Source organism: Diabrotica undecimpunctata, chromosome 8 (assembly GCF_040954645.1).
Source record: "Diabrotica undecimpunctata isolate CICGRU chromosome 8, icDiaUnde3, whole genome shotgun sequence".
Lineage (NCBI taxonomy): Eukaryota > Metazoa > Arthropoda > Insecta > Coleoptera > Chrysomelidae > Diabrotica > Diabrotica undecimpunctata.
Window position 1 is genome coordinate 37,309,691 of NC_092810.1, and position 26,780 is coordinate 37,336,470.

Genomic DNA, 26,780 nt, shown 5'->3' on the forward strand with positions numbered 1-26,780 from the left:
TTTTTCTGCAAATGAACAATGCAGAATGAACAGAAGATCAGTTTATACCTTTAAATAAATCCTACTTAATGTAGTGCAAATAAAATGCAGCCATAGTGCTAAAGAAATCAATCTTTTTTCGGAATAGGCTTCCTTATCGTAAGTACTAACAACATTATTTTGGTACTAGTGGAGCAAGAATATAGGATCTCTACGGACCTGAAATTTGTATCAATGGAGTTCAACATTCTTTACATAATTTACATTTAAAATATCTCTTGTTTTTCAAAGCTACCGCCATTGTCCACCATGGAACAACAAGAAATGACACTAATGACAACCCTTTCATGCTCAAGAAGAGTAATTCTAACCAGTGTTGCCATAGCTATATAAAATATATTTTCTTATAAAAAAAGAACAGATTTTTAATTAAACATTCTAACATTTTATTCTTACCTACTTTAAACAAAAAATGACTGGTTTTTAGTAGTTTCAGGGTAGATATGACTACATTAGGTTTAGTTATGTTATATTAAATGTTTTAAATCAAATTTTTAGATTGTTTCAAAGTTAAAAGTGGCAAGCAACAGTGTCAAATATACATACAATTTTACTTTGTGTGCATATCTGCCATATTGTTTTGAAAAAATTAAACATTTTGAAAACTTTAAAGTCCTTATGGGACATCATCTAGAGAACGTTACTGTGAAGGTAGGTACAAAGAACGTCCATAGAACGAAATATTAGCTTTGGCGGTGTTGCCATGTTCTTATAATGTATAAGTTCTTATATTTTATATGTTGTATGTATACATACAGAGAAAGTTTTGAAATTGAAACAGTCGAATTCTTATTATACCTATTATTTTATAAATTCTGCAATTTTTAATTTATATAAAATACAAATAAATATTTGTTAAGCATTTTTTTTAGCAATTGCCCTTTAATAAATTAGCGAATAGATTTGACAACCCTCAAAGCTCGAGTTGCCAGATGTCTTTTAACTTCATTACTTATATTGAAATTTTACTATGTAAAATGAAAAAGACAGAAAATATTTGATTTCACGTACAAAGCGTCTATGTATCTGTTGATACGTATTTCGACTTAATAAGTCTCATCAGAACAGTTATTCATAGCCGTTCTTAACGTGAAAAATCATCTTCTCTGTCTTATTAGGAAGCAACAATAAAATGGCTTCGTTATGGACGCAATAGCGACATCTGATAGAAAAATCGGTAAGATAGTTTCGAAACAAATTCAGATTTCTGCTTTAATCTGGAGCCTTCTAAAAATTGCAAGGCATAGCCAGATGTTGATAAAGATGTTAATAGAGACATGGGGAATCTAAAATTTGCATTAAGTCGAAATACGTATCAACAGATACATAGACGCTTTGTACGTGGAATCAAATCTTTTCTGTCTTTTTCATTTTATTCGGATCTACTCTGTATGAGTACAAGAAACAAATTCGTTAAGGATTTCTGCTTAGTTGAGGAGACATGTCGTGGAATGCAAATTTTAGATTCCCCATGTCTCTATTAACATCTTTATCAACGTCTGGCTATTCCTTGCAATTTTTAGAAGGCTCCAGATTAAAGCAGAAATCTGAATTTGTTTCGAAACTATCTTACCGATTTTAGTATGTATTTACTATTGTTCTGAAGCTATTTTCTTGTGGCATCTTAAAGTAGTTAAGATTTTAATAGGTATAAGCCACATTTATTAGGCTTATTCTCATTAAAATAGTAATTACTTTACTATTTACTTTTGTTTTTTTTGATAATTCTAATCTATTCATTTTTATAAATCGTATTGCTATTGATTGCATATATTTCATTTTTAATGTAAATTTCAACATCGCCAAAATCTTGTGCTATCATGCATCCTTTGTAGATAACTTCACTGTAATGTTCTCTAGACTTCATCCATGTCATCCAATATTATGTATTTTTTCACAATTTAATAGTAAAAATCACTGTTATTTATTATTTTTTAATTACGTTTGTTATGATTAAGAAAATTACATATTTTTAGTCGCTTTTCACTTATTTTTTTTGTTTTCTCTATTACTTTTTTGAATTGCTTGATTTTTGGGCACCTTACTAGTTTCCACCAAACAAAACATTAAAATTAGGCATTTTTGAGGTTTACCATCCTTTTTTATTCACTTTTTACCAATAACTTTGCCGACGACACTAAAATAGGTACTAATGTTAATATTCTCTATTCTCTTTATGCAATCTATGTATAGCAAACGATATCTTCTAGGAGACTCAAATGTGATTCACTATACACAGGCTGATAGACCCTCTCATTAGTCATTTAGGTCACATGGACGATAAACCTGGCCCATTAGAAAGAGATACAGGGACTGCCTTGCGTCAGTTTTCTCTGTCGCACTGAGGGAACAGGCTGCTATTGCAACACCAGACTACTTTGTATTATGTCTACGTATGTGCCACCATCTGTCTTGGTCTTGGTTATACATTTATAACCAGTATGGTTATATATTTGTCCCTATATTTGACATCTGTCGTTTGTTCTGGCATGTGCTGGCTGTCATTTATTTTGTATCATTAGTCAGTATTTTCTTTATTATAAACTCGCGATCATAAAATCCGGGTCACCTTGAAAATCACTGCCGCTTGTTTTAAATGTCTCATTCTCATTTGTGCTTCGACTTTCTGTTCAAACGCAACGAACAAACGTTTATTATTGCCACCATTAGTGTTTTTTAGTGCCATTATTGCCAAAAATACCCTTGACTGTTGTTGAAACGGCACAAATTGTTGCGCTTGTGAAAGACCGTCACACTCAACGGCAAGTCGCAAGAACTGTTGGCGTAAGCCTTTCTACGGTTCAACGAGTGCTTCAACGCTTTCAGGAGAAGGGTTTGCTATTCAGACGACCTGGCTCTGGACGAAGAATAACCACGGTACGAGATGACCGTTTTCCTTGAGTTTCAGGCTTTACGAAACCGGACCTCAACTGCGATTATGCATCGAAATCGTCTAAAGGAAGTACGAAATCGCAATGTCAGCGTTGCAAAAGACAGAAGATTTCATTCTTTTGGATTATCTTCTCGGGTAATGGCTACAGGACCGCCACCTCGCCTGACGCATAAAGTTGGACGACTAGCTTTTGCTCGACAATACGCGCATTGGGGAATTAATGATTGGAGCAAATAGTTATTCCCAGATGAATCCCGTTTCTGCCTAACTGGATCCGATGGACGTGTAAGAGTTTGGAGGAGAACCGGTGAATGATTTTCACAAGCTTGCATTGCTCCAAGAATGCCATTTGGTGGAGGCTCGGTTATGGCTTGGGGAGGTGTATCTTCCGACTTCCGCACAGAATTACCCTTCATCGAAAATGGGTCCTTAACTGGAGGAAGGGACATTACGGAGATTCTGGAAGAACATGTTATGCATACCATGGCAAGGCTTGGAGAAAACGTCGTTTTTATGCAGAACAACGCGTGAACGCACGTTGCCACGATCAGTATGCAATACTTGGACGAGGTTGGAATAACGAGGTTACCCTGGCCAGCTAGGTCTCCCGACCTGAATCCCATGGAACATATCTGGGACGATTTGAAAAAACGTATTCAACCCCTAACATCTCCTCCTAACAACGCACATAAACTTAAGGATCTGTTAGTGAGAGAGTGGAATAACATACCACAACATGTAATCCGGAGAAAAATTGAGAGTATGCCCCGTCGTCTGCAAGAGGTCATTAGAACAAGTGGAGACAATACACGATAGTAATCATTGAAATTTCACTGACATTTTACCACGTTCTGTATTTTCCATTTTATTCGTATGCCTGTTTTATCAACAATTTTCAATAAAAACAATAAAAAAACCTTTTTTTTCTTTCAAAACAAACATTGATACTACTACTACTAAGGATTTCCACAGTTTTCACTGTCTTCCTTCACTCAACCGTTTTCTCCAATTTTCCCTGTCATTCCAGTCTCCATCTCTCAGGGTTCTTTTCTCCATAGCCTCGTCGATTTCATCTCTGAATGACCTTCGGGGTCTTCCTCTCTTTCTTCTTCCAATCGGGCTCCATTCTGTGATTTTGTTTATCCAGCGTCCTCTGTCCGCTCTTCTGACGTGGCCGTACCAGGATAGTCTCTTCTCCTCTATATAGTCGATTATGTCTGATTGCACTCCCATTCTCCGCTTAATCTCTGCGTTTTCAATTCTGTCTCTTTTTGTAAGTCTACAGCTTCTCCTCAGGAACTCCATTTCTACTGCTCTTATTCTACCTCTATTTCTCTTGTTTATTGTCCAGTTTTCGGACCCATATGTCAGGATACTTCTTGTCAGGGTGTTATATATTCTCTTTTTTGTCTTTATCGTAATGTTCTTATCCCACAACACTGAGTTTAGTTGTCTTATACAGTTTCTTGTTTGTCTCAGTCTGTTGTTTATATCTTCTTCTGTTGTTCCCTGGTTCGATATTATGGTTCCTAAATACTTGAATTTATCTGTTCCATTTATTTGTCTTCCCTCGTCTATCTCTAGGTTTCTCATATCCTTGTTTTCTGTTGTTAGGTATTCGGTTTTCTCTAAGTTTATTTCCATTCCGTTGTTTTTATATTCTTCTTCTAGTTTTCTGAGCATAAAGCTGAGATCTTCTTCATCTTGTGCGATGACTACTTGATCGTCGGCAAAACGACGTTTGCCGACAAACATTGATGACAAATAAAAAATAAGTTAGCCTAAAAAACGGTTATTACTGCACCAGAGGCAAAAATATTCCAGAAACTTGAAATTTTCAAGGTGACCCGGATTTTATGATTGCGAGTGTATAAGTATGAAGAGGTCAACGTCAAAATGTGATGTTTAAAGATTGTGTAAGGAAATACGCAATATACATATTAATAATAAAAAAAAAACGATACATTTACAGCATTTTATTTTGCAATAAAAATTTACAGTAAACTCACAGCACAAAATACATACAAAAACATATAAACAAAAGTTTAAAATCGCTAAATACACTTATCATATCAAACAAACCTCACTTCTGACCAAATAAAAATATTCTATATAATCTGCCATCTTTAAAAATACTACAGTTTTTCAGTGTATAAATAAAATAAATATAAATAATATGGCACATCTAAAAAAAAGTAAAAATATCACACATTTTTCCTTAGAGTTAGGGAAGAAAATCAGACCAGGCAAAAATCTAAAACTTTTGAATAACACAGATAAGACATTTCTAAATTTTTTGCTTCTGGATAGATCCTTTCTTTGTTCTCAACTTAACTCAAAAAACAAGACTTATTAATATTAGTAAAAAACTCGGATTGTCTATTAACAGTTCTTTGTGATGACTATTATGACGTTTGAGGTTTAATAATGTATGTTTCATAATATTTCATTTGATTAACTACTTGCATGCGAGCTTTAGCTCCATCTACTAGTAAAGTTTATTATTTTACATAATATATGGGAGTTATGGAGGTACAGTACACATAAAAGATTCTATCTATCTACATAGGTGAGTCCAAATGATTATTTTTTTTGCAAGAAAAGGTGTTTATTGAATCATATGGGATTCTTTGAGAAGATATCTGAAGTACGACAAGGTTGTTTTCTCTCACCACTGCTATTTCTTATAATTAGATGTCGAGGTTAATAAAGTAACTAATTCCTAGGCTATTTTACTTTTATCCTTTATCATTTCATCGATTTCTGGATTTTTTAAGTAACCAATTTTGCTATACCATATTTGGTATCAGTTAAGTTCTCTTTTTACTATTTGTTACTAAAATACTAGCATTGTCGCATCATTCTACAACAATTTTCAGTTCCAACTCAATGATAGCAAAAGCGAAGAAGGAAAAAAATTGCTTCGACGTTTCTACTGGACGGCACATAACCGATATTAGTGACGATTATCTGAATAAACATTTAGTTTACTCTCAATACATACCAAATTCTGATTTTATATGTTTGTTATTTAAAAAATATAAATGATGTATCCTCGATATGCTACTGACTTACTAATAGCGGTATTTTGCTTTTATCAACTTCCTGTTGTAATATGGGTAACTACATCCTACTGCATTCTGCCGAGGAATTTGCGACATAATTGGTCTCATTTAGCATAATTCTAGCCGCTTCTTTGATTTTCCTCTTTTTACCATCTGTTTCTTTTAAGACTATACTTGAATCATTCCATTGAAACCTATGTTCAATTTCCCATGCGTATTTACAGATTTGAGATCTATCAAATTCTATATTTTTAATATAAGATTGATGTTCACTTATTCTAACATCTAATGGCCTTGATGTTTCACCTAAATAAAACTGATGGCATTCACAAGGTATTATATAAATAAAATTCTTTTTTCTTTCTTGTTCATTGTTAGGTTTAGTTTTAGATAAAATAGATCTCAATGTGTTTGTTGTTTTGAATGTTGTTGAAATGTTTAATTTATTTTCTATCTTTTAAGTTTTTTGATAATCCTTTTATGTATGGTAATGTTATTTTCCTCGTATTTTTCCTTGCGTATGCTGTAGGATCTCGTTATACGAACAAAAGTTGTTTTGCTCTATTCGGTCGATTGGTGAAAATTCCCTATTTATAAACTATAAAGGATAATCATTTTTTAATAAAACAGATGTTAACAAATGTTTTTCCTCTAACAACGAATTTTCGTTAGAACAAGCAATTTTGGCTCTATCGTATGAGGATTTAATGATTCCCTTTTTAATATTGATATTGTGATTTGATTTATAATTTAAATATCTAATGGTGTGTGTTGGTTTTCTATACATTTGAGTCTCATATCCAGTATCGTTCTTAGAGATTAAAACATCCATGAAAGGTAGTGTGTTATTATATTCCTTTTCCCTGGTAAATGTTATTGTCTCTTCTATTATCAATCAGGAATGCGTCCAACAATCTGATCCATGATGGCATCTTGAGAATACATTATTTACATATCTCCACCATACTGTGAGTTGTAAATTTTGTTTAGAAATAATATTTGTTTCAAAATCTTCCATAAATATATCCGCTAATAATGGGTCATTTATCACGTCCACTACTGGACATAGGCCTCCCTTAAACTCCTCCGTTCTGAGTTTATGGAGTTCCCCTTTGCTTATGTTTTGTTCAATTTTAATAAACTTTTCCAATTCAAGTTTACATAATACTCCGTATTCTTCTTTTTCGTGGGTTGGTAAATATTGAGATATTTTCCCCACAGAGCTAATTATGTCTAATTTTAAAAATTCTAAAATGCTATAATTCTAAAAGAAACAGATGCTAAAAGAGAAAAATCAAAGAAGCGGCTATAATTATGCTAAATGAGACCAATTGTGTCACAAAAACCTATATCATATATCGAGTATGGAACCAGTAACATATATCGAGGATACATCATTTATATTTTTTAAATAACAAACATATAAAATCAGAATTTGGTGTTTATTGAGAGTAAACTAAATGTAAGATGTATCGGATAGTATTATGTTTTTTCCTCATGATTTACTATGGAATCACTAACAGGAGAATTTTATTGTCATCATGGCACGTCGTTGTCTTTTTACAGACGAATCACGTGCTATGATTTGCACGGATATTTTCAAGTTAAAGTTGATTTCATGTAATCGAATGAACTATCTTACAATAAAGTCGTCCCAGGAACGCAACTCAGCAATATTGACAATATCATTTTAAAGTCGTCTACTTTAAAATGTATAATATATGTCAATATTGTCAATATAAATGAGTCAGATAAAATTAAATTATTAGAAGAATTTTTCACCAAGTAACAAAAAACAAAATTTGTTTAATTTAGATAATATAACTTTGGAAAATATATTTGTCACCACAAAGATATTGCACATCTTCCTAAGTAGAAGATCTTGATTAAATGACAGTAGGCAATGATAAAAAGAATAGAGAAAATAACACAAATTCAAATTATTAGTTTAGATTAAATAAAAAATTCCTAACCTAATATAACGGCAGCTTTAAATATAAAATAATTTTGCCTTTTGTATAGCATTGTAAAATAAAATAATTTCTTAAAAATCTCTTGAATTATATTGGTCAGAAATGATCTTAAACGTAATCTACATTATCACATATAAATGAATATCGGTAATTTTTTTTTCTGATCGTTATATTTATACTGTATGAGTTGATATAACAAAACTGATGTGGATTTTTGTAAAAACTTCGTATCACAAAAATTATATCGTTTAGTGCCTTTCAATGTTACATCAAAAAAATGCTTTTTGTATAGTCACGACTTAGCTGCTCTGTTGGGTTTCACAAGTATTTTTTTTATGGGTATAAATGATTAAATTTTATATTTGTCTGCTTTCGGCAACCACAGAAACATAGGTGTGGGTTTTTGAAAGTTCTCAAAGGTATATAAGGGATAGCTGATGACAAATCCTTGAAACAATTGAACAATTTCTTCGTCTTTTCTTAGCCTTTGTCCTCTATAGCTGCTATTATGATTCGATCGACCTGTAAACGTATGAATGGTCGCTTTGCTTGACCGCTACCTAAACAGGGAAGGGCCAAGCCAAACACACAACACGCGAAGGAAAAAAATAGATGGTTCAGAAAGCAAGTATATGTTGAAATATGAATTGCCCAATTGCCGAATATGGAAACGTTTTGATAGGACCTGGTAGACAGGCAGGAGTTGATGGGAAGACGAAGTTGTATAGAGTTTTATCTATTCTACCTTATTAATCCATCGTATTCCTACCATATCAAAGGTGGTATTTATTTTTTTGTTGATGTATTTTCCTCTTATTTTTAAGACCAAATTGTACATTAGACCTTTTTATACTTCGTTTTGATAGTCTGATCAAAACTGAACAAAACTGACCCACAAACAGGAATCACACTAAAAACCTCAACTATCCTCTGTCAGCAAGTGCTGGACGTAAATATTAAAGTAAATTACATTGATGGCATTTTTTATATAGAAAATCGAATATATACGTCTGAACCGTAGCAAAGTTATGGAAGATCATCCTACCACCGATGATGAGACATCGTTTATAGAATTCAGTTTTAAAACTATAATATCAGGGTAGCGGGTAGACGCTCCTCTACAATCCCGGTACAGGAAACGTCTAATTCAAGAATGTGCCCCTACCAACGCGAGCTCCGCTTTCTCCCAAACCTTGAACCGGGAAAAAGCAGGTCTCTAAAATAAGCTCCTATCCAATATCCAGACATCCAGTTTTAGCCTTAAATACAAGTCTCTAATGATAGCAAAAGTGGAGAAGAGAAAAACTGCTAAGGCGAACCTGATAGAAGATACATAGCCGATTTTAGTGATGATTATCTGAATAAACAGTAATCCCATGAATATTAGTTATTTAGGAAGGTTGAACTAAAAGGAATGAGGGCACTTTTTATCTTAGGACAGAGATAAAGTGTCTAAAGACGAAAAAATTAAATATGAACTAAAATATGCTGTTTTAAAAGCAATAAAAACTATTGAAAGAATAACAAAAAAACATGTATTATTCAAAAGATAACAAGAAAATGAATAAGACAGACTATTTCACTCATCTTAAAATTTTCACATAATCTGACCAATCACAAACCAAAGACAGCTTGTGTTATCGCGAAAACACCAACTGTCTTTCAATTCTGATTGGTCTATCAGCTTCGTGTTTTCAACGACGTAACCATGGATACCGATCGTAAAGCAAAGTTTGACGTTTGCCAAAAAAATTATTATAGCTGTATACGTCAAAATGAGTCGTTTCGGTGGTACTTCAAACGAAGTTATAAACCAAAACATTGAAGAAAATATACCGAGTAACACAAGAAAATCTAAATCTTATATATGGAGAATTTATGATTTTCTGTGTGGATCGCAACTACAAATTAGATGCAGAAAATAACAACGAAAGACTAACTAAATTCCTTCCTCTCATTCTACTGAATTTTTGACCTATCACTTTGTTCATGAAATAGTCTAATAAAATACCACTCGTGATTTAATTTAGCTTATAAGTCTGTCTTTTATTTCTAAACTCAACTGAGTTTCTTAAAGAAAACACCACTCGTCCTACGGACTCGTGGTGTTTTCAAGCAATTCAGTTTCATTTAGAAGTAAATCGACAGACTTATCGCGAAAATTGAATCACTAGTGGTATTACTATTGATAAGTTTTTAAGATAGCAAAAGTGGAAAAGAAAAAATTGCTACGGTAGAAGACACAGAGGTGATTTAGTGATGGTTACCTAAATAAACTATCATTTCAGGTTGATAAGATGTTCAGAAAGATTGAACTAAAAATAATGAGGGCACTTTTTTTGCCTTATATGCGAAATCGAAACGAAAACATCAAAAGTTTTTGCATATATCAAAATTACCAATATTCAGTTTTAAATGACATCAAGCCTATATTTTTATCACTTTTCAATTATGGCACAATGTAGTATAATGTGAAAACCGTATAAAATCTCGGTTCGCTTCAATAAAAATTAGTTTAATACACAAACGACTAGATTAACTGATTCAGTATATAAATTTTATCAGTAATTTATATTTGATTGAATGTTTGAAAAGAACATTTTTAACCACTTAAATGCCTTAATTTGCCTCTTTTTTAATCACATAATCAGTTTATTAATTGAAAATATGTATCGAAGGCACATATTCTCTCCAAAAAGCTTAAAATAAGTCTCGAGCCTGATAACCAGAAGGCGCCACTATTGACAAAACCATTGTTAAAAATATCAACTTTCAAATGTCAACTGTCAAAATTTGAGACCAGTCAAATGACAATAATTTGCAATATTCAAAGCAATAGAAAAATCTGGTTTTATTGTGTCAATATAGAATCTCTTTGTGATTCAATTTTACATTAACCTTTTTCAGTGAGAAGCATTTGTTTACAGATATTTGTTGTGCAGTTATTTCAGCGCAATAAATAGGCGCATTAGTATGGACAAGTGACAATCCACTTCCACTTCACTTGAAAGTTAATAGGCAGTTAGGTATGTGCACAGCATTGAGTGGAGTTCGTCTAAAACCCTTTGGCATCACTGTGAAACGAAGGTCAACGCCTGTGTTATAATGATGAAAACCCTTTTTTAAGTTGTAAAAACACATTTAAAAGGTGAAAACAGCTGATTTCTCTCGTTTCAATAAGTCAGCCATTGGTATAAATGTGATTTTTACAACTTTAAAAGGGTTTTTAACCCTTATAACAGAGGCGTTGACATTATAATGTCTTTTAATGTATTTTGTGTCGACAATCACTCTTCCATGAGGTATTTGTAACCTATAAAACGAAGCTCTGAAGATGAAGATAAACGAAGTACTCAGCTGATTTTAATAAAAAAAATTTACACACTATCAAGTTTTTTGAGAACATACACCTGTTGCCAGTTTGACCTATATTTTAGAAGTGTGTACAAGTCATACAGTGTTTTTCCAATTTTTAATCTGAATAAACACAAAATATGATAAACGATACTTGATTTTTCATGCTTGACATTATGAACAGATAGACATTGGAGTATGTTTACGTCACGTGTCAATTGTTTATGGACCTAGCGTATTGCAATTGGTCGCTCGTTTTTTCTGTTAGTATAAAAAATCTATGCTGTTAAAAGTGCCTTCCCAACAAGTTAATGCATTGACTCACCAAGTCGATCGCAACGATAAGAAAAATACATGAATTAAAAAAATACTGACGTTTTGTAGACCATAAATTAATGAAGTCTAAGACAAATCGTCCGACACAAACACAAAGAATTGCTAGAGCACCAATCAATGTTGATGATTTAGGTCAAATTTTCCCTAAAAATTATGGGGTTAGTTAGACCTGGTGCTTATTGAGTGAAATTAGATAAAATAATTCATATGGCACATAAAATAAATTGGAAAACTACCATCAGTGCAACGACATATTAGTGGCTTATCGGCAAATCAAATTACAGTGAGAGAATAAGAGCTTTCGTTCAATATGATTCTATTTTCAAACAATAAACCGTCATATCAAATCTTTATCACAAAAAAATTAGTATGTGTTGAATGAATATAAAAAGAAAATTAAAATTTTCTTTTTTATATAGCCCGAAATTTTATACTATACAGTAATACACTTTTCTAATTTCTGGATCTACCTTTTACATAAATATTACTCACACTACTTTTTACACCTTTTTAAATATACCTAAGGCATCCTATCTATTCAAAACACAACAGAGCCCACAGTATAGGAAGGATTCTTTCATCACAATAAAGTTAACGCATGTATAAAAGAAGAAGTATGGTTGAGTAGTATTAATTACAGCATATTTAAAAGTTTATTTTCACCAACCACTACCAAATCTCTAACGATTTCATTACACATCTTTTAGTGGCAGATTTCTTTTAATTTTTATTACTCATTTAATGTCTAGTTGCTTTTCATGCAGTTTTTAATCTAAAACTTGTTAAGAGTAAATATATGATGACTAGAAACTGATTAATCGAGTAGTAAATCGATGTAAAGAACCGCTATTTTGTGACGCTACCCGTGACATCTTGTGGCGCTATTTTCGTGACGCTCGCCTCAACATTTTACTGTAGAGAGAAAAAAGTTAAATACTTCTTCTATCATGGCAATTTTTCGCAAAATGCTTCCATTTTCCAATATTTATCCCTCTCGCTTTTATACAGTGATCATCTCAATTTTGAATAGACAGAGCCCAAAAAACACAAAAAAAAAAATAAAATAACAGTTACTTCAAGATATTTTCTTTAAGATTCTACTAAATAAATAAATTATCAATATAATTGCATATTCGCTTTAAAAAAGAGTAGCAGCTTCAGTATATACTAAGACAATAATCATTCTCAATAATATATAGTACGCAAATACCTATATAATTTGACAATACATTCTATAAAAGAGTAATATGTCTTTTTTTTCTTAAATAAACAACGAGAATACGTCTGACATTTTATAGTGCTGTATAACAGCTAGAATTAAAATAGCTGCCCTCATATACCATTAACTACCTAAAGGACACATTGAGGTAGTGGAGTTCATCGAATTTTTGTTGGTAAATCCAATTCACAATGTGCGACCAAATAAAATAATTATGACAATGCTTCTCAATAGTGAAGGAGGCAAAGCGCCGGGCACGGGATTTTTCTATTAAAATAAGTTTTCGCAGTCGATAGGTCGGTACTCTTACAGAGTAGTAATAAAGCACTTACTATTATTATATGTAATATTGGCATAATTGCTGTATATTCTGTACCAGACAGCATCCTAATACGGGTTATTATATTTTCAGCAATTAGTTTACAATGTACCGTTGTCCTGAAGATGCATAGCAAATTATAGTATGCGAAACCGGTCGTTGGTGGTAGAACAAATTGACTGTGAAAGTCTTATTTTTATTTCTTTTTACCTATTTGAAATGGACTCAGACAGGCAACATATTCAAGATTTGAAACTACATTTATTTCTGGAGTTCCATATTTCGTTGATTCTTTTACTGATCACTTAAAGTAAGATCGTTAAACCTTATGAAAGCGTTAGAATGATATGGAAGGTGTATCACAAGGTTGTTTAAAATTCCATGAGTCGACCATATTACATGTCCATTTCTACCAACAAAACTAAATGTATGACAATAGCAAAAGATCCGCTCAGAAGTAAGTTAGTGGTTGAGAACAACCCCATAGAACAGGTGATGCAATTCAGATATCTGGACATAGATGTATCAAGCACACACGACCCAGCAAAGGATCTAAGGAGTCAGATCAACAAAGCATCCGCATTGTCGGGATGTGTGCGGGAGATAGTCTGGTCAAATCCGTATATGCGCACAGATAGTAAAATTAGAATCTACAAGACTTGCATACGACTGATCATGACAGATGGCATAGAAATGCGCGAAGATACAAATGAAACGAAACAGATGCTAAGGGTTGTCAAAATGAAAACCCTAAGAAAATAGTGGGCAAAACAAGAAGAGACAGGGTGAGAAATGCAAACGTCAGAGAGCAGTGCAAAATTCAAGATATTGTAAGATGGGAAAGGCAGCGTAAGAAGATGTGGTACAATCATGTAAGACGAATGGATGAGAACAGACTCCCAAAAATCGCCCTAGAAAACAACCCGCCCTGTTCAAGACCTCCCGGAAGACTTCCTAAAAGATGGAGAGATAGTTGGCAATCTACTTCCCAGAAAATTAACCAGAGGCAACTTCAGAATTAAACAGATCGAAAGATCTCCAAGAAGTAGAAGAAGAAGACCATATTACAAACAAAAAGCTAATACGCAAACATCGATCGCAACATCGTTAAACAGCGAAAGGTCCCATATGTAGGCCATATTTTAAGAGGCATATAACCTTTTAAAACCAATTTGAATGGGCAAAATTGAAAGTTGGTGAGGACACTCACAAACGACACTCATGGTTACACATAAGAAACATGCTACATACCTGATATCAGTACAATAATAAGAAGAGCAGAAGGAACCACAAGCTGCATAGTGTACAGCACCAAGAAGTAATTGTCTGTAATTCGTTTTATAAAGCGACATATTTTTTCCAGAAAGAGGATATTTGTATTTTATCTTTAAAAGTCTGTCTTCGTTCACACTAAGATATGACATGTTTCGTCTTTATTGAGAACTCTTTAGGTAATGTCAGAACCTAAGACAAACTCAAAGAGAGAACAGCAGGATTTTAAATCAAACTTCCCACTTTACAGAGTAGTATTGTTACGTATCGCCCTCTAGTTTTTAATAGTCCAAATATTTCAGAAGACTCTTCGTAGAATGACAGGTGACTTGACATGGCGGTACTTTGAATATTCACGACCTAGCTCTCCAGGTCCACTACCTCAATGTATAAATATATGTAAAATAAATAAAAAAGCAGTTACGATAAAACAAACAACTATAGTTTTTGTACACAGTTACCTAGTATGTCTTACTTAAACGAATAAAATTGTAATGAACGATACTTATCTTACAGCTTCCTGCTATGCATATGGGTCATGTGCGTCTTCAGATAACTCTTGTGCTTGGTCTTGAACCTGCACTTTTTGCACTTGTACATGGTTACTTCGTTCGGGCTCCTGTGGAGCAGCATGTGGGTCTTAAGGTAGCCCTTGGATTTGGTCTGAAAGTCGCACTGAGGGCAACCGTGTAGAGGAACTTCGTCTTTGCTCTTATGCACGTAGAGGATGTGGGTGTCCAGGTAGTTCTTGTGTTTGGTTTCGAAATCGCATTCCCAACATCTGTACATGACGCACTCGTCGGGGGCTAAATGTACCAACATATGCCGTTTTAGGTAATGTTTAAACTTTGTGCGGAAATCGCATTCGGTGCAGTAGTGCATCGTTACTTCGTCGGGGCTTTTGTGCGTTAGCATGTGGGTTTCCAGGTAGCTCTTGTGTCTTGTTTTAAACGGACACAGTGAGCACTTATGAAGAACCAGCTCGTCGGGATTTTTGTGGATTTGCATGTGAGTTTTAAAGAGATAAGCCTTTGACTTGGTCTGGAACTCGCATTGGTTGCAGGAATACATGACCAACTCGTCTGGATTCTTATGTATCATGCTGTGTGTTTCTAAATACTTTTTGTGTCTCGTTCTGAAGTTGCACTGCTCACATTGAAACATGGGTATTTCGTCGGGATTCTTATGTATTAACATGTGTCTATTAAGATAATACTTGAATTTGGTTTTGAAACTGCATTCATCGCACTGATGCATCGGTACTTCCTCAGGATTTTTATGCGTGAGCATATGGGTCTTCAAGTACGGCTTAGATTTTGTTTTAAATTCACACACAGTGCAGCAGTGCATCGGTATATCGTCGGGGTTCATGTGAATCAATACATGTGTATCCAGATACTTCCTATGCTTCGTCTTAAAGCTGCAATATTCGCACTTGTGCATTGTGATCTCGTTCGGATTCTTGTGGATGAGCATATGTGTCTTCAAATAACTTTTAAACTTTGTTTTAAAACTACATACTTTACATTTGTGCATTTCGCAGTCTTCCGGGTCCTTGTGGACTAGCATGTGTGTTTCCAAGTAACGCTTATGTTTTGTTTTGAAAGTACACAGAGCACAATAATATAAAACGATATCGTCGGGGTTAGTGTGCATCATGTCTTTGTGAATTTTCATACTGTATTTGTATTTTGTTGTGAAAGTGCACAGTGGGCAATTATAGTACGTGATTCCGTGCGAATCAGCGCGGACTTGTAGTTTCCTAAAAAATCAAGAGATTACTGTGAGTAAATATAAATTATTTAAATAAAAATATTTTATTGATACTTATAGAGGATTAGTGGGCACTTTTCGAACTGTTGACTATGTAAAAAGTCAGTCATCTCGCAAAGTCTTCCTGATGATATTTAAAACTTGAAACACGTGTAGGAGAATGGAGAAAGACTAGAATTAAATCAAAATGGAACTATCTATATTTGTTGTGTGAAAAAACTTCCACGTTTCTTATTTTCCAATTTTTCTTATTTTGTGAGATATCCTGTATGGTCACTTATTTCTCTCCATTCCTTTCACACGATATTATTGTAATGACCACTTTGCAAACTTTTACAGTAATAAAAAGTCCTGTTTACTCTGGATACTTATTTATTTTGACTTATTTTAATACTTGAATCCCTTTTTAACGTGCTATAAAGAGCACCGTTACCTTTTCTACCATCCCGGTTTGGAATTCAACTTCTGTTGAATGTAGTCCCCAAAACTGCACTGTTAATTCATCTACGTAGTTTTTTGTCGATATCATCATCATCATTCTCAGCGTATTTAAGTGCTTACATAATATTCAGTAGATTTGTCGCATTTAATTTAGGCAGTATATATAATTTAAAAAATGTACTTACGTAGGTTTCTTTCTGCTTCCATATGAATAATCCATTTCCTCCGCAAATGGATTTGGAAAATTCATATCAAAAGGATTGGGAATAGACGCATCAAAAGGATTGAATTTCGTCTCTTCCGGTTCCGGGTTCTCTCCATTCTCATCAGGTGCTGGTTCATTTCCGTCTTCGAACTGACCTTCATTATCTTCTTGTAATGTATTTTCTACTGCAGCATCTTCACCTTCTTCTTCAGTCGGATGTTCCTCGTTTTCTTGGAACGAATTTTCTGGAGTATGAGGTTCTTCAGTGTCTACATGTGGATTTTCAATATTTTTTTCACAAGCAGTGCCTGTTTGATCATTTTCTTCAGGCATATTCTCAACTGATTCCTCCATTATATTATCGTCCACTTCTTTCTCTTTCTTGATCTGTTTCACGTCCAATATATTTGTAGTTGGAGAAACAGTTTCGGCATCATGGTTGTGATCATTATCCTTATCATCAGCATCGTTATCCTTATCATCATTATCGTTATCATGACATTTTATTTTCTTCTTGTCGTCACCGTCCATTTCAATTTTTGGAAAAGCGAATTCCAATACGTTGAGCAAGTCTATTTGATCCTCACATTTGACTAGGTCATAGTAGTTTTTAATCTTTTGTTCGACATTTAGAGTGTTGATCATGAAGACTGACGCTTTTTCAAGGAAGTCTGCGCATACCTGACATACTACTGGCTCCTTTGTAATAGAAGGATCCTGCAAAATATTATCAACATTATTTGTTACAGAGGGCGATCTATTACACATCTGTACTAAAATTCACTTGAAGGATACAGTACAATGGCTGTTGCCAGCTCCGAACGTATTCATACAATGTAGCATTTAATAATTCATTAATAACAAGCAAAATCACACATCATCAAAACACACAAAAATTAATAAAGTCAAAAAGAAAGCGAAAAACTGAGAACCCTCTTGGATCTGACTGATTATATGAAACAAAAAACACAGTAAGAGAAGCTTTCCACAACAAACCACAATCTTTGCTGATAATTTTATTACTTTTCTAGAAAACTCATACCTTAGCATTAATTCTCACTTCTCAATTCTTATTCTCAAAGAAAGATCCATCAAAAATAGATTTATATATTAATATAAAAAAACTAAAGATCTCTTCTTTCATGAACTCCGCCTAACTTCATCCTTGGTGTCTATAGTGAAATTTACACTGAGAGTGCAGTAAAGCTAAGATAGGGCGATGAAGCTAGAGCAATGAACGGCTCGGATAAAATGTATCTCCCGGCAGTACGACTATAATATTTTATATTATGTACAGTTTCGAGGTAGATTTAAGAAATTAGACAAAGATAATTATAGCTATAGTCTGTCCCACCTTGACTTTACAGTACAGGTTCTTATAACCAACAGTGATACCAAATTTTATCAGAAACAGGTTTGAAGCAAATATACTTTTTTCTATAGGATAACTATAAATAACTTTGGAATTGTTGCACGTAATTATTCCATTTTTGTGGAGTAACTTGAGAGTATGCTTCATGTATTAGATTTTCTACTTGTTGTGGAGTATGCAAAATTTGTATTCATCGCTACCGGTGCGAGTATGGCGAATATGTGGTAAGGAATACCTTGTGTAAGCATGTGCACTTGGTAAGAATGTATGAGGAGTACATGGGTAAAGTTTGTTTGGCAGTAAATGGTTGACTTCAATTAGTATCGACTGTAAACATCCTGGGTTAACAGATAATAGTATAAAAGGTCCGGTTTCAGGTAACAATGGTTTACCTGAGGTACAAGGCCTTAACAATGGACCAAGTCAGATAAATTTAATAATATTTACGACCGCACTAATTGAAGTCAACCATTTTCTGCTAAACAAACTTTACTAACTCTGTTTTAAATGATATTGCAAGCTGTTTGGGGGAAATTTCAATTATCAAATCAAGGCATCAGGAGGAAATTAATAGGTTTATCAGAGGGAAGGTAGAACAAACAAATGTGATCCAGGAAAATGCCAAACTAAGTCTTCAGAGGGAAAACTTAATAAATTTCATGGACAAATTAGATGACGAAAGTTACCAAATTGGAATTAAGTTAAATTAAATTAAAACAATAAATTTGATTAACAATTTTTGTACTCACATATATTTTTTGTTTTGTATATGTATTGAATTTTTATTATAGTTTTATAGGCTTATTTACAAGAGAGTTAAATAATTTAACATTACTATATATTTTACTTGATTAGTAAATATAGTCAAATTTCTTATAAGATTATATATATATATATATATATATATATATATATATATATATATATATATATATATATACAGTGTACTCCCTCTATAACGAACACGGTTATTACGAGGTTTCGCTTATAACGAGATACATTAGATGTCCCGTGAAATTTCTATTGAACTATAACCGTCTATAGTGAGGCAAATTTGGTTATAATAAGATCCAAAAACGTGTTTTTTATGTTTTTGGTCCGGTCGTGGCCATAAATAAATACCTTTTCAAACAGCCCCTCAATAAACTTAACTGCAGCCCGCAATAAACTTCTTTACAATGAATAAATACAACTGTTTCACATCTTTAGAAAAAATATGATAGAATAATACTGGACCATTTAAAGCAGTTAAAAATACGCTTTATACATTATGTAGTTGGAAAAAAATATAAGTACAGATTTTTTGTTTTAACGTATATCATTGATAATAAAAGTAAACAACTCTTTTATGTTTCAATATATTTCATTGACAATAAAAGTAAATAACTTTTTTTCAAAAACGCCATTCAAACAATATTTATTAGCATCTTATATTACTCCGAATGGCTTCACTATAGAAAGTTAATGGTTTAGAAAACTACAGATTCATATGTATGCACAGTATTATTATTGTCTGATATAACGAGATCGGCTTATAACGAGGTAATTAGTCTGTGTCATTTCAGTTCTCGTTATAGAGGGAGTCTACTGTATATATATATATATATATATATATATATATATATATATATATATATATATATATATATATATGCACACTTAGGTTAGGTCTAAATTTTAAATCCATGTTAGTAATGATATTGTTTATAAACTTTTATATTAGAGTTATATAAAGAAATTTTAAAAAATCTATTTTGTGTTTTATTTGGTTTGCAATAGTTATTTTCCGTAAACATTTGCTTAATTTTGTTCAGACAATTTTTCACGGCACTCAATTCAAAATATGTTTGTATTCTAACAGAATTTAGTGTAAGGTTCTAGAAATAAAGGTATATAGGAGTCCATTTGAATTTATGCAAGGCAGATACACAACAGCAATTTGTATTAAAGCAACTAATGGAAAAATTTAGAGTGAAAGAGAAAGATTTGCACATACATTTTATTAATCTTGGGAAAGCGTATGACAAAAGTTATCAGAAACCTACTGTAGTGGACATTAAGTATAACAAGAGTGCTGTCTGAATATGTGAGAGAAATGCAAGACATGTATGACAGGTTAACAACTAGAATTACAAAGAATGCAGATGAAACTGTAAAATTTTGTGTGGAAGTAGGGCTTTATGAGAGTCCTGTGTTAAGCGCATATTTATTCTATTCTATTCTTATAATATAAAGTATAAGATACTATGTTTTGCATAAATTACTTCATTCCAAGATTAACTGAATTGATTAACCCAAGGCTGACTGATTGATTGAATAGTCTGTTGTCTTTATTATCCCCTCCAGATTTACTTTGTTATTTTAAAATTTTACAGTCGTTTCAATCAAAGTGTAATTTTGTTAAATATTCTCCAATGAACAGAATTATTGTAAATGGTAGTAAAATAGACCTTGGTTTATTTCTATGTGCTTGGAGAATCTTTGTACAAAAAACGTAAAGTATCTATCATAATTTTTTTAATTTGTATTTTGTTATTTTTCTATTTTTTACATGTACTGCACTATATTTTGGTTTAATGTATCATTTTAAATATAATTGTGTGGAACCCGTTAATAAATAAATACTTGTATTTTTTCTTTACCTTGTGGATGTATCTGGATAATATGAATATTGTAGAATAAGTTCTAACATATCTATTTATTTTTAACTATCGGGACTATAACTATATTTTTATTGTCTAATAATCGGAATAACAAATTGGAGAACTGTGACCATCGACAGAAGAAAATGGTGGAAAACAGTGAAAAAATTCTGAGCCATGGGCCGGTTGAGTTGTACATATTATTATATTTATTTTTAAAGTTCAGATAACTTAAAAAAAATTGTAGTTTATACTGCGAGACTAACTATTTGCTTTTGGTGCACTCTTCAGTTTCTTTTGGGGGGCCTCTTCATAATGCAATTCCTTTAGGTTTTCCCGAATGTTATCCAACCCATTTCTGAAATCTTATAAATCAGTTGAGCTTTCTATCCATTTTACATTCTCGCAATTCTGTTAATTCATTTCACAATGCTCCTTTTATAGACCACTTCCTTTTTATCACACAGGCTTCCCTGCCTTTTTAATATCCCACTGAATTCTTCATAATTTAGATGCAATATTTCATAATAAAAGTTATTAATTTATTTAGTGATTTACAAGTATATTACTTGAGTTTTAAAATGTATTTACAACTATACATTTTTATGTGATCTTTTATAATATGGATTAAACCTATCTTTTTCACTTTCCACATTATTGAAAAATAAAAACAAAAAGTGATTATTTTCTTCATTTTAACAATTAAACTGACTAGTGTGTTCTTAAATATTTGGCATTTTGAACATTCCTCACTTATTAACTATTCTGATGATTTGGCAATGCTGTGGGGTTCTGATGTCATCAAACTTAAATGACATGTGCTGATAAGGGAGAACCTTATTTAATTTATGCTCACAATGTCTTGTATTCATATTATTTTGTCTATTCTTTTTATTGGAGGACAAGCTCTGGAATCTTAAAACTTATTAGAAAGGTTCCTCTTGATATAAGGAAGAATCCTGTAAAATTTGGGGTCAATAGCTCTCCCAATTCTTCTCACTTTCTGGATAGTTTTATTTTTCATTTTCTTCAAGAAAAGGTCCTACCTTGGCAGTTGGTGCAAACGTTCCTCTTGATATCAGGAAGAATCCTATTAAATTTGGAGTCAATGATCTCAACCTTCTCAATTCTGAAGTCATTTGTTTTTCTTGAAAGACAAGTCTTACCAGTCTTGAAACTTTAAACAAATGTTCCCCTTGCAACAGATCTTATACTTCTTTTTACATTCTTATACCTTTAATATACATGTTACATGAGTTTTTAACCCATTAGGATCTTTGGAACTGTAATCGAAAGTCATAGAATATGTGTATGACTGATCAGTTTGTTTAAACATAAATAAATACTTCTAAATCTAGAAGCTCCTTGTCAACCTTCGCCAAATTTCGTCTGGTGTCATGTATTCGTTCTCGTAATAGTGCTTTTTCCATGCGTGTATATATTCTATTGGCTTGACTTGTTCTGATGGATCGACTCGTTCGTAAGAAGTTCGGCAGAAAAACTAAACGATTTCCTGGCTTATATAAATACACTACATCCAAATATTCAATTTACGATGGAAACAGAAAAAGCTCAACAACTAGCGTTCCTGGATGTATTAGTAAATCGAAAGGAAGGTCACTTAGGACATAAAGTGTATCGAAAACCTACACACACAGACAGATACCTAAACAGGAACTCAAATCATCACCCTAGCCAAAAACAAGGTATCATCAAAACTTTGGCAGAGAGGGCGAAGAGAATTTGTGAACCACAACATCTCCAAAGTGAACTTCTTTATATTGAAAAAGCGCTCACCTCTAATGGGTACACCAGAAGAGAAATACACAAGGCGATGAACAACGTATCTAGAAGAAGGGACGAAGAAACAGAATGTAAAGGGAAAGCGTTCTTGCCCTATATATCGGGGGTAACGGACAGAATTGGGCGAATACTCAAGAAAGCCAACATAAAGACCATCTTCAGACCTACAAAGAAGATCAAGGATTGTTTAAGATCGGTAAAAGACAAACGCGACCCATTAGCAACGGCCGGAGTATACCGAATACCATGCACATGTGGAATGGTATATGTGGGAACCACAAAAAGACACACCAACACCAGGATAAATGAACATAAAAGCCATTGTCGTTTAGGACATATCGACAAATCTGCCGTTGCCGAACACGCTTTGGGAAGCGGAGAACATCGAATACTATTTGAAGAAACACAGATGCTGGACAAAACTTCACAGTACTACCCACGGTTATATCGGGAAGCGGTGGAAATATACAAGCACCCAAACAATTTCAATAGGATAGAAGAAGGACTAAAAATCAACAAAACATGGATACCAGTATTAAAATCCACAAACGCCCTTCCCGCCAAACACGGAGATAGAAAAGCTACTATAAACAACGACACGCCCCCTCAAGCCGAAACCAGTGGAGGGGAGGCGAGTGGGAATTATAAATATTGCCTCCGTAGTACAACGCGTCGTCAGTTTCTGCTTACAAGCGAAGCATCAACATCTCCAGAAGATGCCAACCCCTAGTGTTGGCGAAACGTCGAGAACAAATCTCAACAGAAGACAACGGCCCAACAGCCCGAATAAACAGTTTAATAAGTTAGACGATGGCCGTGAAAGCCTAACGCAATTTATCACTTATTGAACTGTTTTAAAGTTTTGTATATATGAAAAGTATATGAAAATTTCCTCCGTACAATACTAAACATTTCTTTCTAAACAAAAACTAGGATACTTACAACTTCTGGAAGCACAATTTGAAGCATAGCAATGACTTTTTTCAGAGGCATCATACTATCCTCAATAAAGACTAGACATAACCTGCAGATTTTAACTTGGCTTTGTTCAACTTCCTCCTGCTTAGCAGAGCAGCTCGTTGAAGGCTTTGGGTCTGTGTCTTCGTATTCCTTTTCTTGTTTAGGTTTTACTTCCGGTATATTTTCATCCTTGCATTCTAGTAGTTTAACTCTGTTCCTGGTTGAAGCTGTGTTGCTGGTTGAAGGTGTTGGATTTGTCTCTTCATATTCCTGTCAACCATAACAAGTATTAAAGGGTGGCACTGGGAGATTCTATTAATAAAAACTATGCCCCAAAAAAGCAGAAAAAGATACAGTAACAATTTAAAACATACTTAAGAATGTGAACTCTGAAGAAATATTAGGCCCTTGGACTACAAAAGTTGTATATATATACCTCTTGATTAATATTTGACTGGTTTTGAGTATTTAGTCATTATCAGATCCATTATTTGTTGAATAAGTATACTATAAAGTTTTTTATATGTAAATCTATTATGACCAAAGAGGACCAGTGGGAAGATGAGCCAGAGGTAGACCAAAACTTAGGTATCAAGATAACATAGAGGATGATCTAAAATCCATCGGAATTAAAGCATGGAGAAGAGTTGCCAGAGACAGGGGCAAATGGAAGATTGTTCTGAAAAGAAGGCTTTGGCTCATAACAAGCTGTAATGCCACTGATGATGATGAAATCTGTTATGATATATAAGTTTACACAGGTAAACTTGCTATTTGGGATATACATGAAGATTGCTGGGGGATGGTATCGATAAGGTAATTGAGTAATTTTGACATATAATATGAAAATATGATGAATGGGAAAGTGACTTAAATGATGTAAATATTAGTGACTAGAGCCAAGACAGAGTACCTAAATTTAAAGACTAGAAGAAAGAAATTATTATAAATTAATTATTATTCTAAATTCTTTTAAAAACATTTACCATTATGTGAAATATATATGCAATATATATTTTCATTAAAATGCTTAGTATCAACAGCAGAAATAGAACACAAAGTGATGACTTGATGTACAAGTGCAATTTTTTCTACATTCTTCATTGAACAGAGAAGTTGATATTTATTCAAGCATTCCCTATATAGTACATGAATCAAATATTAAACTACAATATTGCTATTTCTACAGACATTTTCAATGTTTAAATTTTGATACCAATTGACAGCATATGAAGATAATAATTATTTTTTTGGGAAGCTCTTAATATCAGACAAAATTATTTTTCCTCACCGGTATTCTGAATTTCGTTTTTTGCTAATTTCAGCAAACTTGGTCATTCACTAAAAAATTTCACTGTTGAAACATTTCTAAGAGTTAACCCTTTCGACTACTATTTATAAATTATTAGTTAGAACGTTTATGTTACCTTGAGGGGCACTTCTGCATTAAAACCCAAGTTTCCACCAAATTCTTGCTCTTTTTTAGGCTTTACTTTAGGTTTCTTTTCGTCTTTAAGTTCTGGTATTTTTACCTTGAACCGCGGTTGAGCATCACCCGCCCTATTGATTTTCATCATCACCCTCTTTCTGGCTTTCAGTCTCATCGTTGTAGATGTTTTTTGCTTAATGTAAGCGAATTTAAGTTAATTACATTAAAGATCCATTATTTGTTTATAATGTTTGATAAATTAGACAGCTTCAACCAGTTAGGTTATAATTATATTCATTTGTCACTGTCAACGGTGTCAACTGTCGCTAAAGGAGGATTACAAAAAACGTAAGACATAAAACCTTTTACATTATGCTCGGCCTTCTGTATTACCATCAAGGTTTGCTTGGACAAGGTGGTTGTTAGAATCAAAATAATACGTTTAAGTATGTACATTTTGCTTATTATTATCATATCGTATTGATATTAAAAAAAGATTCTGAAAATTTGATTACAATCTTGTTCATCAAATTCAGTTAACATTATTTAGGTTCTGATTTTTTAGAATTACCTACAAAAAAAAATAATAAAACACAAACATAATCATTCATTCTGTTTTTTCTCGCCAATCATGAACTTCTCTTTTTTTGAAATGCTATTGTACGCTATCAAACCATCTTTACCTTGATCGACCTTCTTTTCGGTTTTGGGCCCCGTTTTAGGACCATCTCATTATTCATTTTCATCATATTACGTCTCATCTATCTAATTATTTGCGAACTTATGAAGCGGCTGATGCTAGGTTCATTGTACAGTTCTTGTAGCTCCTTAATTGTTCGTTGTACATTCCTTGGTGTTTTGCCTACATATAAAGCTGTGAGCATTTCTCTTTCCCCCATTTTCTGAACTTCACTTAATCTATTCCTCTATTTTTCCTGAAGACAACTTTTTCTTGCCTTTAGGGGAGAAGAGGGAGACTTGAGTATATGGGAGACTTGATCACTCTTGAAAATTTCAGTAAATAGCAGCCTAGAATTATACAACCGGCCACATAGCGTAGCTGTTAGTATGGCAGTAGATCCCATGTAATTTAGTTTTCGTTAGAATACACAACGAAGAGCACCTGTTCATTACAATTATTTTGTTCCTACTGAGAAATGTTTTCAGAATTATTTCAAGTTGATTTTCTTTGCTATTTGTTTAGGTGAGTGTTTCGTATTCTTTTTATTTAACACCATAATCATTTAGTTTACGTTTTGCATAGTTTGCAGTGAGTTCTAGTTTGTTGACATATTTTTATAGAGTAAATTATTAAAATGGCCTCTTGGGAGAGACTTCATTCTTTCTTCTCTGGGAAATAAGATCCCGGGATTAAATCTCCCAGAAACTCCTTATAGACGAATGTTTTTTATTTTATAGATATGCCACGTCAATACAAAAGGAGGGAAGGAGCCAAAAAAAGAACACCAGTCGACTGTCGACAGCCAGAGGTTAAAAGAAGCTGTTTTATACGTTATTAATAACGGTACGTCTCATAAGCCAACGGCAAGTCGTTTTCAAATAAATATTATGACATTAAAAAGATACGTTCGCGGACAACGATCCGAAAACGTTGAAATATCCTTCTCTCCTGATTACAAGAAGGCTCAAATATTTACAAATGCAGAGGAAAATATGTTTAAAAA

At 33.2% G+C, this 26,780-nt stretch overlaps 1 protein-coding gene across 1 annotated transcript; it reads right to left on the reverse strand.

Annotated features, from left to right (window-relative positions):
- Positions 1-5,154: 5,154 nt before the first annotated feature.
- Positions 5,155-25,354, reverse strand: LOC140447450 (uncharacterized). The gene is made up of 4 exons (XM_072540102.1): positions 25,094-25,354; positions 23,649-23,936; positions 16,870-17,606; positions 5,155-16,232 (listed from the first exon to the last, which is right to left on the reverse strand). Exons 1-4 carry the CDS (start codon positions 25,268-25,270, stop codon positions 14,981-14,983), a joined length of 2,454 nt encoding a protein of 817 aa, XP_072396203.1. The 5' UTR covers positions 25,271-25,354; the 3' UTR covers positions 5,155-14,980.
- Positions 25,355-26,780: the final 1,426 nt, after the last annotated feature.